Source organism: Nymphaea colorata, chromosome 8 (genome assembly GCF_008831285.2).
Source record: "Nymphaea colorata isolate Beijing-Zhang1983 chromosome 8, ASM883128v2, whole genome shotgun sequence".
NCBI lineage: Eukaryota > Viridiplantae > Streptophyta > Magnoliopsida > Nymphaeales > Nymphaeaceae > Nymphaea > Nymphaea colorata.
The window spans coordinates 18,201,910-18,222,280 of NC_045145.1; the positions used below are offsets into that span (position 1 = coordinate 18,201,910).

At 39.4% G+C, this 20,371-nt stretch overlaps 2 protein-coding genes across 2 annotated transcripts; both read left to right on the plus strand.

The window, feature by feature from the left end:
- The first annotated feature begins 572 nt into the window (after positions 1-572).
- Positions 573-5,249, plus strand: LOC116259295 (uncharacterized). The gene is made up of 5 exons (XM_031637034.2): positions 573-1,759; positions 2,519-2,577; positions 2,779-2,907; positions 4,245-4,380; positions 4,765-5,249. The coding sequence occupies exons 1-5, from the start codon at positions 1,061-1,063 to the stop codon at positions 5,044-5,046; spliced, it is 1,305 nt and encodes a 434-aa protein (XP_031492894.1). The 5' UTR covers positions 573-1,060; the 3' UTR covers positions 5,047-5,249.
- A 9,252-nt stretch (positions 5,250-14,501) lies between these two features.
- On the plus strand, positions 14,502-18,450 carry LOC116258929 (glutamine synthetase nodule isozyme-like). Its single transcript, XM_031636426.1, has 13 exons — positions 14,502-14,700; positions 14,795-14,834; positions 14,947-15,050; positions 15,134-15,182; positions 15,272-15,378; positions 15,522-15,609; positions 16,442-16,570; positions 16,653-16,727; positions 16,841-16,894; positions 17,190-17,227; positions 17,318-17,477; positions 17,561-17,621; positions 18,104-18,450. The coding sequence occupies exons 1-13, from the start codon at positions 14,627-14,629 to the stop codon at positions 18,196-18,198; spliced, it is 1,074 nt and encodes a 357-aa protein (XP_031492286.1). The 5' UTR covers positions 14,502-14,626; the 3' UTR covers positions 18,199-18,450.
- The last annotated feature ends 1,921 nt before the right edge of the window (positions 18,451-20,371 follow it).

Here is a 20,371-nt window from a genome sequence, read left to right on the forward strand (position 1 = left end):
ATAATAAAGAAAGAAGAACATTTCATCCACCATTTAAGATGACAATAGAATTCCTTCCTTTTTGGTGCAAAAAAAAAAGAGCTTTCAATGGTACCTGAGTAATGCATCCTCAATTCGAATTCAAGGCTAATCTTTTTAGACTACAAAAGGTAGCATGTATGCCAAAACATTGGAGATGAAAGGTATTCGGGTTGTAAGATCATCCAATCTCAAAACAAACATAGGGCCCCTAATAGAAAGGGAAGAAGATGAGGTTTTCCTCTCAAAGTTTAGTGCTATTTGATGAAAATGTTATTACATAACATCAGTTAGTACAATACATAAATGTGACATGCATGAGAATCAAACTAACATTATGCTATACCTTTTATGTTTATCTTTTCAATCATTCCTAAAAGAGAACATTCAACTCGATGGAATGGTGCCCCATTGACAACGTAGCCGACTAGCTCGGCCAAACCCCCACATGGACGAGATCACATGCACCACGTGGGTGGGGTACCTGAACACTGAACAGTTCTCAATTCAGGGGACGAATAAAGGGAACCCTTGTAAAAAGATTTACACTAGAGCCTTGGTTACAACATATTCAAGATCGTCGTTGATGCTCTGTCTAGATTCCCGGCGTCATCGATTGGAGAAACCAGGGGACTCAGTTGGCGCCACCCATCACTATAGAAGCCTTTCCGAATTCCATCTCCTTCCAGTTTACTCACCCTTCCTTCCCAGATCAAAGGTTAGGGGGCAAAACGTCGATGATGGTTAAATCTCTTCTCTCTCCGTCTCCTGGCCCTTTCGCTTAAAAAATTAAGGGGAAAATGTGAAAACAAGGAGAGAGTTCTATTCCAAGGGGCGAGGGTTCTATTCCATCCTCTTCCGCCACCACCACTGTTCCCCACATTACTTTTTAGTGAGAACAAACAAAAGCAAAACGAGAAAGAATGGGTTTCCAGAAGATGCCCACAAACCATCTTCCACCTAAACAGGTGCCAATTTGCGCTTCTTCATCGGCTCTTGCGCTTTCTTGTTCGTTTGGGCTTCGATTGGCCGGTGATCCGATATGTCGTCGCCGTGCTGCCTGGTGGAGTGCGCCGTCTGCCTGGGGTGTTCCCGCTGGGTCTGGAAGCGCTGCAGGTACGTTGGTGGCGATGACAGCGAGACGTGGCCGTTCGCCACTCCGGAGGAGTTCGAGCCCATTCCCCGCGTCTGCCGCGCCATCCTCGCCATCTACGAGGACGACCTCGCCAACCCCCGCGTCCTTCCCGCATCCGCCTACCGCATGAATCCCGCCTGGGTGGTCAAGCGCGCCGGCTACGAGTCCACCGGCGGCTGCGCCCCTCCCTACCTCATCTATGCCGACCACGAATCTCGCGACATCCTGCTCGCCATCCGCGGCCTCAACCTCGCCAACGAGAGCGACTACAAGGTCCTTCTCGACAACCGGCTCGGCAAGCAGATGTTCGATGGCGGCTTCGTCCACCACGGCCTCCTCAAGTCCGCGTTCTGGCTCCTTAACCAGGAAGGGCCCACTCTCGAGCGCCTCATCTCAGAGCATCCCGGGTACACCCTCACGTTCGCCGGCCACTCCCTCGGCTCCGGTGTCGCGGCGCTCCTCACGGTGGTCGTTGTCAATCACCGCCACCGTTTCAGCGGAATCCCGCGGGAGAGGATCCGATGCTACGCAATCGCGCCGGCGCGGTGCATGTCGCTCAACCTCGCGGTCAAGTACGCAGACGTGATCCATTCCGTCATCCTGCAGGTAATCGCTGGGCAATTCCCTTCCCATGTTTGCTCCTCCAGGAAAATTTTCTATTTTCGCGCCACTTTTGATGCGTAAAGGCTTCCTTTCCTGCTTAATTGAGCTTCGTTTGAGTTAAATTTTGGAGTATGAGCTGCTAATTGAGCAGAAAGGTTAATAGAGATGGAATTTGTTTACAAACTCGGGTGATTTTGTTGATCAATTGTTTGGTGCCTTTTCTTTTTCCATGTTTCTGGCGATAATGATATGCAATTGATTGAGTGAAGTGTGGTCAATTTACATGGCATGTGTATGAATGCGAGTAAAACTTGTTTTTCTTTTAATGGAGGTGCTTATGGGTGACTTGACGTTAACGGAGATCTACTTGATCAGTTGATACGGGCTTTGACAGCTGATGCTATTACCTGAAGGCATGAATAGGTCTTCAGCTGTGGCACGTCCATCTTTTTACCCATGTCACAGAAGTTACCCAAGTTCTTGTCATCTGAACATTAGATTTTGCAACTTTTCTTGAGTTTTCGTCTCGTTGTAGAAATTAGATGTTTCTATTAGTTTATCAATCCTAGCGGTAACAAGTGGCAGCAACCATGGTACTCCTCAGATCTCTTTAGTATAATCATACAATGGTACAGAGGAAGACCAGGCACCAGGAGCGAAAAGAAACATGATACTCAGTTTCAGCTGCTAATTTATTTTTATTTATGCGGACTACAGCATTCACATGTACGGAAATTTATGATAACGCCTTGATGTATGCAGGATGACTTCTTGCCAAGGACAGCTACTCCCTTGGAAGACATTTTTAAATCAATATTTTGGTAAGCAAATGAACTGCAGCTGCTCTTCGGTTTTACTTTCATCTCATTTCATTTAGATATTTCTTGTAGATCATTGTCCATGCACAAATGCTTTTGAAAAAATAAAGTTGTTTCCATCGATTCATTCTAACAAGATACAGTCTCCCTTACGGTTAAATTCTAGGCTATGCTAATTTGACCCAGATTAGTTCTTTTGCACAGTCTTCCCTGCCTGTTGTTTCTTGTTTGCTTGAGAGACACCTGCATTCCAGAAGGGAGAAAGCTTAGGGATCCAAGAAGGCTCTATGCTCCTGGAAGGATGTATCATATTGTTGAGAGAAAATGCTGCAGGTATCGGGCATCTGTTTTAAAGCATTCATAGTGTACAGGTTCCTAATAATATTTTTCAAATTACATCACAATTTTTTCCGAATTTGTGTCTTCTATATTATTCCTAATGATTCTGCTTGAGAAGTTTGTTTGGTTATTTTTATGTTTATGTTTCATGGAAAACTGATGTGTTAGTTTCCTACATTTTTGGAGCTTACTGCATGTGCTTGCCTTTTGTTCACATCTTCCAGTCCAATATATTGGTTTTGCCTGCATATAGGAGTTAGCAGTGAGACACCTCCAGCATGTTGGATTTAGTCACTTCATTCAAAGAAATGTTCTATTTCCATGTTAATGATAACAAATATGACATGGACAAGGATTTTCTTTAGAGGGCCACCGATGAGGTGAGTTGCTAGAAGTCTAGAACAGCAATACAGTGCCCTTTGTAAATATTTGTGCTGCATATTCAAGCTTTCCTGATCAAAATTCGTGGTAATTCAGTATCATCCATTGAGACTCTGGTAACTGATCACCTGGAACACATTTTAATAATCAGTCAGCATCAGCATGTAAGATGCTGGTCAACGTTGATGTTCAGCATCAATATGTTTTAATCATGTTTTATGCTTCTAAAATTTGTAACTTAAACTATCTACCTGAAAACATTCATTCCTGCAAGAAGCCCTGGTGAATTGTTAGCTTGTGAAATTAAATTAGACTGGTCTATCCACCATTCGTGTATTAGTGAGGACAGTATGGTCTTATATTTCCTAGGTCTTTTGGTACTTGAGCTTAAACTTCACTAGAAAGCTGATAATAGGCATTCAAGACAAATCTGGGTTTGTTTTCTTCTGCTCTATTACAGGGATGAGGTAACTAATTTCTCCATGGCACCACAAGGTTATAACTGGTTGAGCATGGCAGGCGGGTATCCACATCTACAAGTTCCTGTCATTCTAGCAACCTGTCATTGGTTAAAAAGTAAATTTGTAGTGGATCTTTTCCTCTCTATACTAAACGTGTTTGAGTTTCTTGTCCTATGAATATCTGGCTAATCACCAAAAATTTATTATTCAGAATTGCCTAAAGGAGGGCATTACTCATTGTTATGATATCAGTTCTCTCAAACACGGATGCTTATTTATGACTCGTACCCTTATTCTGCCTTGCTTTATAGGTTATCAACTTATATTTAATTGCTTAGGATGGCTGGTAGCTACGATCTGTTACCAAACTAGCAACCTGTAAGAAGGAAAATTAAGCTAGCCAGGAAGTTTTGCTTGTCTCAATCTGGTTTAAATTGGTTATATATTAGATAATGTTAGAGCATTAATGTTGGTTACAATCTCTTTCAGATGTGGAAGGTTTCCTCCTGAAGTAAGGACTGCTATTCCTGTTGATGGAAGGTTTGAGCATATTGTGCTTTCCTGCAATGCCACATCAGACCATGGAATTATATGGATCGAAAAGGAGGCTCAAAAGGCTCTAGATGTAAGTGAAAAGTGATCTGGACATGTTATTCTCGATCTCCTTTTTTCAGTTTCGCTAGCGAACTCCACAATGACATGTTGAGTTCATTGCAAAGAGAGATGGAGAAAGACCTTTATAGGGGGTTGAAAAATCATCCATAGCTCCACTCTGTGTCCATCTTTGTTATTCAACATGGGTCAACATCGGAACATGTAACACCAATCTCATTGTGCAACTTCCAATGTGCCAGAATTAAGGGATTGCAATATATTGCGCTTTTATTAAGCAAACTCCAAGAGTTTTGTTGAAGTAGGGCCTCCTTGAAAGGAGAGACGATATTTTTCTGCTAACCATTTATGTCCGAAGTTCATGCTCATTAAGATGTCTTTCAAAATTTCGTTTTAGATGATGAAGGAAGGCCTTGCCATCACAGCCGCTCCAGCAAAGAAAACAATGACAAGGCAACAGACTATTCAGGAAGAACACAAGGATGCACTCGAACGGGCTGTCAGTTTGAATGTTCCTCATGCTGTGACCTCATCAGAAGAGGCTGTGGCAGATGCTGGTGCTATAGTCCAGTCCAAGCCCGAAGGAAGAATCAACTGGGAAGAACTTGCCCAAAGGCTCTTTGACAAGGACGAGGCTGGGAAACTGGTCTTGAAAAAGGATGTTGCTGTTGCTGAATGATTCTTTTTTATCTGTCTGTGGTTTGCATCAATCGATTGAGTGGTTATGTTCGTTCTTGAGAAATAAGTTTTTCATATCTTCATTTTTTATGTGTAATATTATGTAATCATGCACAAATCTGTCAAGGGTTTCTTTATCTGTTATTGTTAAGAATAATGTATCTTTTTGAAAATTTCATTTATGTTGATTATTTGTTCTGTTTAGAGGGCTTTAGCTTTTTGGAGATGAAGGGAAGTGAAATTTACTATCCCAAATTGCATTGTGGTTTCTGATGCAGCAGGGGTCTTAGAATGAACAAACTTTTTGCCAAGAATTTGGTTGATTTTTTACAAGATTTCTGGAAACTGAGTGGTCCATCTCGGTAAAGATGAATCTTACATGATCTATTGAGCAATTTCGGAATTAATGCTCATGAGCAGGGTTAGGAACGAACCCACCAATTTTAAAAGTGGGCATTTGATGCGTAAGAAAAATGTTTCTTGGAAGGCATATTCCTAGAATATATATTTCAAGGAATACCGTGTTCTTATTCAAGAAAGCATAGTGAGATTGCGGATGTTGTTCTTATATCAACCATAGAATGTTATAAATAATCAAACCATGTTTTTAGGACAAGAACATAGTGTATTTGGAATATTTGATTTTGGAACATGTGGTCAAAAGGCTCCACGGTCTTCAATATCAAACGCCCTCAAAAGGTCGTGTTGGAACTTAGCTTATACTGCAAAAAGCTTGCCCGGCGCAGCTCAAGGACTGCTTTGGCCGAACACTTTACTCGAAAGACTAAGGACAAAGCATTCGATGAATGAGGAGAGGAGTTAACCGAACCAAAATTTATATCTCGGAGCTTTTTGAACAAAAATTATATCTCGATCACTCGTAAGCCTAATGGCCTCATTTATCTCGTCATCTTTTTCTCCGCCTTTTGCTAATACCAGACATTTCTTCATATCATGAGAGAGGAGAGACATAGACTAAGCAGTTAGGATTGCAGGATCAGTGATAATCAGGATTTGATGCCCATAAATATGGACAACAAATGACCAATTGAGTTCCCTCGATGAACTTACAGAAAGAAAAACGACTGGCTGAAAAAGTGAACTCTCGTTTTAATTCCAGGTAAAGTAGAAACTTTGGGTTGTTGGCCACATCAAAATCCTAATGACTGAAACCAGCATTAGGTCCTTTCATTTAGAGTGGCTGGGTTAAGAAAATATGTCAAAACAAGCAAGCTGCTTATGTGACTGTGACTGATGCCAACTAAACGCTTACACCCATGGTTATATTGAATTTAAGACATCTTATTCTTTGTTCCTTCCTTTTTCCTTTTTCCTTACACGGATTTACTTTTATTTTTGTTCACAGATTCATCTCTATGCTTTGAACTGGAAGGCCGAACTTATTAAAGTATGGTTCTTACGTATGCAGAGCAGTGTGCAACCAATAAAAGGGTTTCTTTATATAGAAATTTATGTTTTGTACACAAGGTGACTGTGGTTTTTCTTCTTTTAATCACTCACACAAGTTGAGGTGTTATTCCTTGTTTCTTTTTTTGTTCTTCTTTGAATTAACATTTGACGCTTTCAATGTACTTGTGTATGTAGAAATTTAACAAAAGCTTTCCACACCTTTTAGTTTCACCAAACACCTTTATATGTTGTTGTGCCCCTTAGGGTTTGATAGTTTTCTCGTTAGTGCCCTTCAGCTCAAAATTTCTGGCTCTGTCGCTGCCTGCATATAAAAGAAACGGACAGAGAAAGTGGAGCTCTTGGTTCTGTATGACCTTCTTGGGCTGCTACATCCATTAAATTAACCAGGGCCTTATTAAGGGGATCAAGTGAGAGGCAAGCTAGTTGGGGAAGAGACGGCAGCATAGTTTCTATAAGGGTGAGTTTGAACCTTATGAATAATAATATCACAGCCATGAGTTCTTAGCTTATGATTCCTTGTCATGGTGATTCGATCACTCGATTAAAATATTATGCTTTCTCACATGGATTTCTCAATAAAGAGTTATGTTATGATATCCCCGTGCATCCAACATCATTAATGGTTGTTATTTAGTTTCTATAGAACAACCTCTTAACTTCAGATAATGCGATCTTTGACTCTCATTGGAGAGTTATGTGCTTTCAATTTCTCAAAGGCCACGGCCCCTAGCTTTTCATTAATGGATCTTTATGAAAAGTTGCCTTTTAGGGGATAAAAGTCCTTAGTAGATATTCTTTTTAGTCCTTTTTTGGTTGGCAATTGAATGAGTTGTTATCGGGATAAATATTTTTCTTTTCCTTGGTAAACGTATTGCACATACAATTACAAAACATCATATCACTACAACTGTAGAACCCTTGGAATTTCACAATCCAGTGAGGAACAGCAAGCCAATGCAAATCCCTCCCCCTTTTTTTTCATTTTTTTCTCTTTGCTTTATGGCAGCAACCATTAGCTTGAAATCAAACCAGGGACTGGCCTTCTATTCTGAGGTGGAGTTAGAAATGTTTGGGAAAAACACATATAATACGCTAAAACTTACTCAGCTGTATAAAACGTATAAAAAACATGTCTTTTTGAAAAAAATGCTAGAAAAAAACGTGAAAAAACGCATACTATACGTGTTTATTTCATATTTTTATGATTTTTTATTTTTTATATTTTTTAAGATTTATTAAATGTTTTAAATTTTGTAAAAAATTGTCGAGATTTTCCGGATATATACAACTTTACGGTGTTATACATAAAAACTTCTTTGTCGTATAATACATGTACATGTTTTTTGTGATAATGGGGGCATTAATATGTAAATAAGAAAATTACTCAAAAATATCAATATAAAAATAAGTATTTTTTTAAAGGTTTGTGTGGGCAATTGCCTACACATAATCCCACACCTACCTTCGCCCCCTACTTCTACGAGTCACTCCAGGCACTTGTAACTACAGTCGAAAGGACCAGATTTGCCAACAAAGATGAGTGTGTTTTTCCAACTATACATAGTTGTTTGTAAGAAAAGCTTAAGCAAACAAAATGATAATGCAGAGACTGTATTAAGAGCTTTTAACCTGATGCCTTTCACATTTTGTTCTAATTTCTAATGCTCACTAAAGTTGATCAAGAGTATCAATCTTGCAATTTTGGGGCTTGAATATCTTCGTAGGGTTCTCTAATGTACAATCAAAGCTGGCTGACAGTTTTCTTCTAGCCAAAAGTTCCTGGGCACACACACAGCACACAATTTTGAAGCCTCTTATTTTCATATAGATTGTACAACAACACCCAAAAGAAAAACTTTATCGATTTATATTTAAGTAATTCTTTTAGAAATTATTGTAAAAAAAGCCAATTTTCCTAGCCAGTACCTATTCTCAATTCCACGCAGTGCACCCACCAAAGCCAGATCGAGTCAAAGACATACGAAGGCACAAAGATTGGCTGAGGAAGGGGAAGATTTGGCAACAGTCACCGATTCGCATTCTAGAGAAAGAAATTACAGAGTTTGGATTCCGGTCATTAATTGGATGTATATTGACAACTATCCTCTTGGTTTAGGCCCCCTAATGTAGACGTCACAACTTAGATCAGAGGTGATGAAAAATAACTTTCTCCAACATCACCTAGCCTCGAGTGCGAAAGCAAACAGTCGCCACACTTGGTTGTCCAACAAATATTTTGGTATTGGTTTCGGCATTTGGGGCTACATGACATGAAAATATAAACAAAATTGGGTGTCAAACAGTTATCAACTCACAACTAACAACAACTATCAACAGATATGCTACCAATAACTGATGGGACAAAGCGTACCTGATAGGGGTAGGGGGTCAGAGGGTGGTAATAACTGATGGGACAAAGCGTACCTGATAGGAGTAGGGGGTCAGAGGGCAGGTGGTATGTGGTTGGTAAAAGCTATCCACTTCTTTTTCGAGTTTTGATGTGTCCTTTAATTTGAATGCTGCCGCACATGTGACTGTTTGTAATTCAAAATAATACTTATACTAATGAAACTAAAGGTGTGTTGCTCCTAAATCCATGCTTAACAGTGGTGTAGCCACATGGTGGCTCAGGGCCGAAACCACGATTTTTGTCAAGAGCGAGCCAAACGTTTCGTCGAACTTATTCGAATAAGACCAAATTAAATTCGATTATAAAAAATACATTATCTAATCAAAATTTTTCAATTTTTGTAACATAATTTTTTTTTCAAGTAGATGGGGTGGGCCACGGCCTACGCCCCCCCCCCGTGGCTGGTGTGGGCAGTTGACTACATCAGCCTTACAAATTTAGTTTTATATGTATATATATATTAATGTTTTTATATATTTAATTATTATACAATGAGTGGCCCTAATAAAAAAAAATTTCTACCTCCACTAGTGTCTATCAACTATGTTACACTCCTTAGAGAGAAGACAGAGGGCAGGCAAAGATAGGAAAAGGAAAGGCAAGAGGGCAAAAGATGACTTCAGCCATGAAAGGGTTAGATTACCAAAGAAGGAGGTCATAGGTGTTGACATGGCTGACAAAGGGAACATGTGGTTCTTTCGTAATGTTACCATCAAACACGATCATATTTGCAGATCAGATGTTCACCATCATTTTGTTTTCGCTTCGACCACGTTCGCAGCATTTAAATCATTTAACCTTCTTTCGGCGCGGCGGCAGTCACTTCATTCAATTTTTTATATTGCAAATCAATTCCATAGATTTACAAGTTTAACGGTTTCAGAGCTGCTTCCAAGAGGCTACATCAGTGTAGTTCAAACTGGTCTTTAAATTGATTCGGTTTTCGAAAAGATTCAAGAAATCCTCCCAACCCCATAGAAACAGAGTCCTCCTTCCATTTGGGAAAGGTGGTATTAGATCAATCTTTTACCCACTGAACTCCAATCAGCGGGTTCAAACCTGATTTTAGTAGCAGTGATCTATACTGGTTGTCACTGTGGGGTTTCCTTGCAATTCAATGTAAAGAAAGAAAGAACAAGATCAGTAGGTCCTGAAAGACATCTGGGAGGCAGTGCTCTTGAACTGTGGGAGGGGGCAGTGACAGATAACTAACTGTCTATGCAAATTCTCTCTGCCAAAGGTGAAGAATGGCAGTCTACTTTTCTCCTTCTTAATACAGAATAAAGCGAAGAAATGGAGAGGAATATATGCTGTAAAACCAAAGGCATGCAGACAATCTGTAAAATCGAAGTATGTGGATGGATGAGATAATTGAGAAGGAACCTTATGAGTACCACAAATTGGTGGCTTGTTGGAGTTGGACATGATGGGGAGGACTGCTGCACCATGTGGGCAAGGAATGTAGATTTCGATGCTCTGATGCTTCTCCCACAAGTCTTACTCAGAAAGGAGGTGCCCTTCATCTTTCCGGCCAAAGCTAAATCAGTCGCTTCTAAGCGATATGAGCCATAAATTGAAAAGCGAGAGAGAGAGACAGACAGAGAGTCCAACATGAAGGTATGGCCTCACGTATGTTTGTTAAATGAAATATGCATTAAAATATGAGGCTGTCTTAGATAATTTGTTTGCTTTGAAAGAGAAAGAAAACAACTTCTTGATGTTACACTCACAATTAAGTCATTGTGTAACGATTTGACCCACTTTTATATCAGGTTCAGAGCCTGACAGATCTCAACTCACTCCCAACTTTGGGTCCAGCCCCAAAAAAAAGCTAGGAATCGAAACAACCCACCACTTAACGACCTCATTTATAAGTCTCATACAATTCTTCATAACTTCAAGTTAGGGACTAAACTTTTCAAAGCTCGGTGGCGTTACACATTATTTGCAGTCCACTTGGGATTTCGGTAGGTTATGATCATGAGCATAAGATGTTGGGAAAACTTAGTTTTTATGTCAGTGGGATATTTCCTTCGTGATATGATATCAAACGTATAAGAAGAACTACTTTTAGGAGTTTATTAGTACTACAAATGACAAAACGGCCGGTAGAACAAGTTGTCATAACTAGGACCTAGATCTGACATCGAGGGTAATCCGACAGTCTTAAGTGTTTTATCATTAGCAAAAAAATTATGAGAGGTTTTTAAGGGCTAGGATTGTTAAAGTGGTTGTTGTATTGATTCTTAACCTTTTTGGATTAAAATCGAAATTGCTAAGGAGCAGTTTGGAATCAAGAGAGACGTAAGAGTGGGTCAAGTTATCATCTTCCGGTGTCTTGTCATATAACATTCTGTACGCAATATGCATTAAAAAAATAGGTCTTCCAGCGGAAGGGTTAAGTTTCGATTACCAACTAATTACATTTTATCTGGTCACTTCCAAGTTGTATTGGATTCTATGGCGACCTCAATGAAACAACACAGTATGTTAAAATTGGAGGAGTAGGTATCATTCTCTAGGTGGAGGATCCCTTTTCATCTTGCTCTTGCCCTCTCAGTATATCTCTTACCTCATCTTCTCTCCGCTTCCATCTTTCCAAGTCCTGTGATCATATGCTGTCCTCAGCATGAGGAGAGTTGACATGTGTGAAAATGATCTATAGAATCATGCATGCACCTAACTTCATATTTCAATTCATATATATATATATATATGGTGTTTAATAATTGAATTATATATAAATATATATTATATGTATATGCAGTACACACTTGATATACAAATATCTAAAGTCAAAGTTAGGTTTTGGATATTTTATTATAGAAAACAATACATAGGGACGTTTCATGCATCGATGTCAAGTATCCCAGGGATTCAGAACCCATTAGTATCATCATGGATTGCGGCGTCAAATTTTCACCACCTTCAATTGGATATTTGTGGAAATACCGTATGTGCATGACAAACATTTAAGTCAATCTCTCTCTCTCTCTCTCTTTATATATATATATATATATATATATATATGTGTGTGTGTGTTATAAAGGGTGAGTTTTGAGAAAGTGTGTGAGTATGCATTGAGAAGGTTGAGCATAGCCAAACACGATTATTTATGCGAGGAGAATAAATGACGCACCATATAATCATGGCTCGAATAACTTCGGAGTCATTGGTTGGCATCTGGTGGGATTTCTTTAATAAGCAAATTGTGCGACAGCTTTAGAGTTTGGTGGCACTATTGTTATTATTATTCATATTAATAAATAACAATAACATAATGTTATTATTGTTATTATTACGTAAATCCAGCATGTTAATTGCAAAAGTCCTCATTCACATCCAGCATGTTAATTGCAAAAGTCCTCATTCACAGTGCCTTTGGGTGAGTAAGATGAGTATCATCCAATCCTTCTGTTCTATTATTATTCTTTTGATATGTGCATATGAGGTATTGCTACAATGTGTTTCAACTTGTATATTGGTGAGACACTTGCTCGAATTGAAGACTTGCCGCCTACCAACCTTAATCCTGACTATTGTGTCGAATCCCCTAGGATTCTGACTTCATACTTCGCTATATCTCATATCCAAAGAAAAAGCAACAGAAAAATAAAAAACAAGGCTGTCATGATCAAGACCAATAAAATTGTTGCCATTTGTACAACGAAATTTGAACAAACAAGCTTGCTTCAGTTCGGTGAATTAGGTTTTTACCTACGTGGCCACTCTATTAGAAAGAGATCTCAGGCTCGCCTTTCTAGTGCCTTAGCCTGTTGGCTTTGCAAGACTCGCAAATCAGGGGCGAAGCCAGGATTTTTTTCAGGGACGGGTCAAATGGTTCGCGGGTCGGGTCAAGAGAAGCAAAGGTTGGACTAAACTAAAAATAATTGATTTTTTTTTCGTCAGAAAAAAGAAGAAGCGAAGAGCATCATGAGAAATATAATTTTGGACGTTTTCCTCAAAGCTACATATTTTATTAAATACCAAAAAATGATACGTTGTTTAATGGTTGTGACGATTGTTGCTAGTTGACAATGGAAAATGAATAATTAAGACCTTATTCTGAATATTCATGTCGTAATCATCAGGCAAGCTGTGCCATAAAATAAGAAATTAATAAAAAAAGCGGCGATTGAATATTCCTTTTTAAGTATAAAATTGCTCATCTCCTCTCCCTTACGCTACGAAACGCCCACGCCCAACCCTTGATTTATTTTTTTATTCAGCCAAATGAATCCTCATCTTATGACGTGGCAATGCAGGCCCGACCAGCATTTTTGTTTTTTCATAATTAAAAAAAAAAAGTTATACGAAGATTTTCGTCAACTCTTTAATTTGTTTGTTTTATAACTTCGCAAAGAAAAGAAAATTTTACTTGACAAATTGTATATGAACGATCGACTGAAGCTGTGATTATAAGATATTGGCTCCTAATTATAAAATGAAGCTGTAAACAAAAAATAATTTGTTTTTACAAAGAAAAGAGTATTTGAAGTGGACAGAGGCGAAGAAATGACCCTTATGTATTTACAACATTGGATACGGTTCTTCTTGGCAACATCATGCAGGTTCTCCTGAAAAACAAGCAAAAAAACAAAATGAGAGTGAAAATCAAACGCGAGAGACAATTTTGAGAAAAAGTTTCGCCTTTTTGTTGTAAAGGCAAAGAGGTTCAGGAAGAAGAAGTCCTGAGAAGTTTAAAAAGATTTTGTGCCATTAAATGCGGTGTCTTTTTTGAATCTGAAGGTCTTTAAATTCATCATCTACAGGTGAATAGATTTTTGATGGACATAAACGCTACCATGTTTTAATAAATCATAAAAACTTGTAAGGCATCATCTCTTACGAAAGCCCAAAAGTGGGTCTACTTTTTTTTGGTTGGAGACGACTTCGGTTGAGTAAAGGTAGAAGGTCATACCTCCTGCTTTGGGGTTTTTGAGCATTAGAACTTGATGGATAACTTGAGCATAGCGATCTTTTTATGAATGGAGAAGAACATAAAAGATGGTGTTTCTGCACGTATATCTATGCTGTCCGTAAATTGTCGCTTTACTGTCAATCAATTTATACTGACGGGGCTTTCTTCTCATACGCGGACCAAATCAATTGGACGGCAGAAGCTGCTTCATGAACACTACTAATTTTGAAACGGAATCATGGAATAAGTATTCAGTTGCCAATGTCAGGATCACATGAGGATTGCTTGCTATCAAGATCAAAGAGGCCTCGAAAAAAAAGTTCGAAAATTAAATGACAAAATTTTGGCAGTTTATGATGGTATCTTGACTGTACCACTCATGCGATAGTCCGTCCTCCGGTGGTTTCAGCAACCAAAAGGCATAGGTGGTCTTGGGGAAGCTGCATCTCAAATCAAGCAGGGACGTCACTGGTTCCATTGATCATGCATGTGGGTCCCCAACTTGTTTTGCGTTATTCTAATCGAATTTTAAATCAATAATTCTTTTTGCAAAGTCAAGGAGACACAATTGGCATCCTGCGTCACTTGTTTGAAAATTTTCTCGAGAAAAACAGTATGGTAAATTCACATTGAAAGGAAAATTTCTTATTTAAATAATGGTAATAAAGAAGGCATCTCCGCCACTTGCGAGCCGGGAATATCAGTATAAATTCTTGTGCCCCAGGCGTTGTCTTTCATCTATTCGTTGAGAGCAGAGCCGGAAGGAAGAGACTGTTTTTTCAGTTTCCTGTTTTTTGATTTCTGGCGAAGGATTTCAGGATGTCTCTTCTTTCTGATTTGGTGAACATGAACCTGTCTGATTCGACAGACAAGATCATTGCTGAATATATATGGTAACGTCCTTGCTCCTTGGGGGAACTGATGAGTTTCATTCCTGCTATCTGGATGTTTGCTGAGACCAAGTTCTGCTTCTTTGTTTTAAAACAGGGTTGGTGGCTCTGGAATGGATATGAGGAGCAAAGCAAGGGTGAGTTAACCTTTTTCCTCTTGCTCGGTTCAATGCAATGCCAACTTTTTTCTTTCCCTTGAGCTTTTGTTTTTCTTCTGCAATTGAATCATTTCCTCTTGTGGTTTGGTAGACACTCTCTGGCCCTGTGAGTGATCCCCACAAGCTCCCGAAGTGGAATTATGACGGTTCTAGCACGGGACAGGCTCCTGGGGAAGACAGTGAAGTCATATTATAGTGAGTTTTGTGTTCTCGCAGAGAGTTTTTTGTGACTTTTTCACCGGACGGAGGTTTACTTGTTTCTGAACTTGGTGAAACAGCCCACAGGCAATTTTCCGTGACCCGTTCAGAAGAGGAAACAACATTTTGGTAAGATTGGAAGACTCTTCTTTTAAAGCAAACATTTTGTGTTCAGTTGCTTTTTCCTTCCTTCATGTTTTACTTCTGAACTTGTTCAGGTTGTGTGTGATACATACACTCCCCAAGGGGACCCAATTCCTACAAACAAGAGATACAATGCTGCAAAAATCTTTAGCCACCCTGCCGTGGTGAAAGAAGAGCCCTGGTACTCTTTCTCTCTCTTGGCAATTATGATCTTGATCACAGATAGAGTTGTGAATTGGAAACCTGGTGCACTATATTATATTTAAGGTGAACAATCTTTTCTTTTCTGCCGAAGCATGAACTGAACAAGAAGCAAAAATACAGGTATGGTCTTGAGCAGGAGTACACCCTTCTTCAGAAAGACGTTCACTGGCCTCTCGGATGGCCTATTGGTGGTTTCCCCGGTCCTCAGGTATTCTACCATAATCTATGTTCGATTCATTTTCTGTTTTTTCTTCAATCTTGAATTTGGGGAATCTTATCTAGAATTTGTCTCATTTGCGTCTGTTTTTCACTCTCATCCCACCTTATCTTGTCCCAGTTGAAACGGAAGGTTGTGTATTATTACTGTCCTTTTCGTCTTTTGTTTTTCTTTTTGTTGGCAAGCGGTTTCTTTCTCGTAACCGAAGATATTATAATTTTTGTAGTATTTATGTGGGTGTGCGCATGCATATTATACATGATAGGCAGGAGAACCAATTGCCAGTTATTTATAGACCACTACTGTAGGCTTGTAACTTCATAATTAAACTTTACTAATTTTACTATAATTTATTTGATGTTATAGTTTGTTTGTCAGGAATCATGCTCTTCTATCACTGTTTTCTTCATATGGGATATGAATTCTCAGGCCATGAAGTTTTGGCATCTGTGAAGTTGCTGAATTTTTAAATATCATGTAGAACTTGTATGGATCTCTCTCTCTCTCTCCCTAACACGTAAAAGCGGACACAACGCCAAGAGATATTCATGGACTTGCGCACGAATTCGCACATAACCTTGATCTACTGCTTTAACATTTGGAGATGATAAGTTCACAGAAGAACAAATTTTTTTCCTCACCCCATGTTACAATAAGCTATGGAAACCAAGTGTCTTAGGATGTAGGCCACTAAAGGAATTGAATTGCCAAGAAACCCACCAAGCTCAAGGAAGCTGTGTTAGCTGACTGGCTTATGGCTGAAAATGGACAGATGCTTTTGCGAATCTCTTTTTTAACTGTGGTAAACTGTTCATGTGCGTAGGGCCCATATTACTGCGGTGTTGGTGTTGACAAATCCTTTGGCCGCGATATAGTGGATGCCCACTACAAGGCATGCCTCTATGCAGGAGTCAACATAAGTGGCATCAATGGTGAAGTGATGCCAGGGCAGGTAGATTCCCCTGTTCTTCGCTCTTGTTCTGTACTTTTACTGATCTGAATTGTAGTTGACATCACCTTATTCCTTTTATCAGTGGGAGTTCCAAGTTGGTCCCTCTGTTGGTATCTCTGCTGGGGACGAGCTGTGGATTGCTCGCTATATTCTCGAGGTAATCACATATGGACCATTTGTTTCACAGCTTCACCCTGCTGCTGCATTGAGTCTGTAATATGTTTGTCATATCTTCATTTGTCTGAACGCATTAGACATCTTCATCTACAGAGAATTACAGAGGTCGCTGGAGTAGTCCTTTCCTTTGATCCCAAGCCCATTCCTGTAAGTACTTAGCCCTCTTGCAATAACACTTTCGATGTAAAGTTCCAATTTTGAACGCAATTTTACTAGATGGCATGATGGCCATTCGCAAATAGATAAGCCAAGTCCTGAGAATACATGGACAACAGAGTAACTTCACTGTCAAATTCAGAGAGATGTATTCTCATAGGAAAAATCTGTTGATAAAAATTAAACAAATTTTACACTGGAGAGGCTTGAAGTTGATCCAATTTAAAAAAATCAAGAAAAGTTCCATTTCCAAATGTTGCTAATCTTTTGATCGTGTAATACATAGGGAGACTGGAATGGAGCTGGTGCACATACAAATTACAGGTAAAAGCAAATGACTCGACGGTGAACTTGGGTGAATGTTTTCAAAGCTTATTTACTATTTTTCTAACCTTCAAAATTTTCCTATGTTAGCACAAAATCAATGAGGAATGAGGGAGGACTGAAAGTGATCAAGGAGGCCATCGGTAAACTTCAGCTGAGGCACAAGGAACACATTTCTGCATATGGTGAAGGAAATGAGCGCCGTCTGACGGGTCGACATGAAACAGCAGACATCAACACTTTCACATGGGTAACTTATACATCTCTCTAAACAACCAACTGTCTTTAGTTTTCAGCAGAAGAGATTTAACTGTAATTGTCGCAACTAAACAGGGCGTTGCCAACCGTGGTGCCTCCATTCGCGTTGGTCGTGACACTGAAAAAGCTGGAAAAGGTGACACTGACCCTCCTTTCGTAGCCATGAACTATATATGCTTTTCTAAAACTTTAGATGTTCACTGGAAGAAGATCATTGTGGTTGATGTAGCCATGAACTATATATCCTGTTCTAAATCTTAGTTGTTCACTGAAAGAGGATCATTGTGGTTGATTGCTGGAACCTCTGAAAGACATTAGAACCTCACTTATGGGGGTGCTGGCTTTCAAAATACATGAGATTATACAACTCTTTCACTGACAAGTTTGTTTGTTCTAAACGAAAAGCCTGTTCTTCCAATATCCATTGAAAACCAGACTTTTATGTCGTCAATCAACTTTTTGAATTAAAGAAATTCCACTTACATAATGAGAATTTCCTCCTTCTGTATATCATGGATTTTTCAAAGGACTTTGCTTCTTGATTCTTGCTTGATGCTTCAGCCATCACCTATTAACCACTTCCAACTCTGGAAACTATTTTCATTTCTGCAATTGCAGGATACTTCGAGGACAGGAGGCCTGCTTCCAATATGGATCCCTACGTCGTCACTTCCATGATTGCTGAGACTACCATCCTGTGGAAACCAACATAAAGCAGCGCTTAATTTTCTGCTCAAGGGATTTCCCTCTTGGTGTTTCTGCTGCAGTTTGTGGGATTCGTATCTGAGGTGCACTGCTCTGCCAGGGGTCTCCAATTGTTCTGACTTGGCAGCCGAGAGTCGTATTGAGCAGGGAAGTTGAGCAGGGAAGCCTGATGTAGGTGTTCCGTCTCTGCTTCTTGTGTAACTACACTTTTCCAATAACAGTGTCACACTCCCTAATAAAATTCAGTCTTTTCCTGAGAATTTCTTCTATCGAGAGTCTGCGCCTTTTAGTATGAGATGTGTTCTGCATTGATGAACTGCTTCAAGAATATCTTCTATCTTTGAAAGAAGCTGCCAGCATGTTAGGTCCATTGAAATCTGAAGAATTGAACAACGGAAAGAAATAGAAAGAGAAGAACAGTCAAATGAATTGACGTTAGCGCAACCGCGTGGAAAGAGCTAACAGAATATGCCCAACAACACAAGCGATGAACTGAATGAATGTGGACATTTAACCGCAGCCTTTCCTCATTTGTGAAGTTCATAAGCTTTAATGGCAGTAGATGCATGCTCTATTGGGGGATTTCTGAGAGAGAGTTGAAAAACAAAGGTGGCACATAAGCATCCTCTCCTGAGGAAGCGATTATCAGGATTAACTGATCCATTCAAAGGTGTTTCTCACTGCATTCCAAGAGAAACGCTCCTCAGGTCTTCTGTGCAGATCTACAAAAAATGATTTACCTTTTCAGGTTCTTTCATAATCTGGAAAAAATTTATCCACCTTTTCTTGGGTCTTCCATGTTTTATCGAGTTAATGTGGAGATCAAACATGGCATTTTCATAAAAAAGTTCAACATAAATATGCTGGAAGCAAACACCGCTTCTACGACAACGTTTATCTTGAAATTCTTGGGACGTAAACGCCTGAAACGTTCAGAATCGGTTCCGATTCACGTTTACAAGATCAGTCCCAATTGTCTCTCCCTCAGATTTGGAATCAGATTTGAACTAAATTCTGAATTTTAAAACCAAATCTAGATCCCACGGGCATAAGATCTGATTTTTACAAGTGATTTGAGTTGCATCATTGTGGGATGGCTTGAGATTTAGTCACCAAAGCAGCTCACAGTTGCGAGTGGATTTGATTTTGGATCTACTTCTCTTTGATGGATCGGGTAAAATGGATTTGGTTTTGACGTCGGAGATCAGGCTGCTACCATCAAGGTGATGGCAGCGTCTTTGGCAGCATCTTGAGCAGATCAAGCAAGAGGATCCTTGGATTGAGATGGGGTGGGCTGTTCAAACCTTTCATATACGATTTCTTGATGAAGTAAGAGCTAAGCCAGAAATCCAAACCAAGGGGAATAACGTTATGATGAAGTAAGAGCTAAGCAGTCCTGATGCTGATATCAAATTACCAGTTGCCGCGGCCATTATTTCGAGAACTTGAATTTCCTAGATATACCAAACTCCACCTAAACAAGCCCAATTTGAATTTCCTTAGCTATACCAAAGTCGACCTAATCTGAATATCTGATTTCAAAGTACCGAAAATTTGGACCCAATTCAAACCCAGATTCGTTTGGGACCTTGGATGTGTGAGTGGATTGTAATGCTTTATTGTGAGAAAGTTTAGTAGATTCTTAATTTTATCTAAGCTTTTTATAAATCTTGGAAAATTTCAAAGAATGTCCAATGTGAAATTAAACTCTTTTACAATGCGGCTTTACAATCCACCTTTCTTGTTCATTTTGTAAAATTACAGAGCAAGATCTGAATCTGACTAGTAATAAACTTTGCCGGATTCATGTAAACAGATCCAGAGTTATAATTAGGTCGACTACCGGATGCCTCCTACTCTACTCATTCCCCGTTTGAGAATGTCTCATCGTTTCATGCGCATAAGAATGTGGATCCCTCTGGGCACCAGCATGATCAAGAGCGATGCATCTAAAATCAATCGAATCCAAATGTAGCCATACGGGGATGATTCATATCCCGGTTCAGATGAAAACTTGTATTCTGAATCTTGTATTACATCGATTGATGGATCCAGAACCGGGCTAATATTTATGAGATGTAATGGGGTTAATTAACAGATTGACTTATTCAAGTGTGGTTCAAACAAGATAATGGATCCCATAAGACTCCGATCTTGTACTACATTCACCCAGAAGTTCAC

Bases quoted from the DNA above. Each gene is read 5' to 3' on its own strand.
- LOC116259295 (XM_031637034.2), top strand. From the start codon at position 1,061: ATGTCGTCGCCGTGCTGCCTGGTGGAGTGCGCCGTCTGCCTGGGGTGT. The intron at 1,760-2,518 runs GTAATCGCTGGG...TGATGTATGCAG, and splicing joins TCCATTCCGTCATCCTGCAG to GATGACTTCTTGCCAAGGAC. The intron at 2,578-2,778 runs GTAAGCAAATGA...TCTTTTGCACAG, and splicing joins ATTTTTAAATCAATATTTTG to TCTTCCCTGCCTGTTGTTTC.
- LOC116258929 (XM_031636426.1), top strand. From the start codon at position 14,627: ATGTCTCTTCTTTCTGATTTGGTGAACATGAACCTGTCTGATTCGACA. The intron at 14,835-14,946 runs GTGAGTTAACCT...GTGGTTTGGTAG, and splicing joins ATATGAGGAGCAAAGCAAGG to ACACTCTCTGGCCCTGTGAG. The intron at 15,183-15,271 runs GTAAGATTGGAA...GAACTTGTTCAG, and splicing joins GAAGAGGAAACAACATTTTG to GTTGTGTGTGATACATACAC.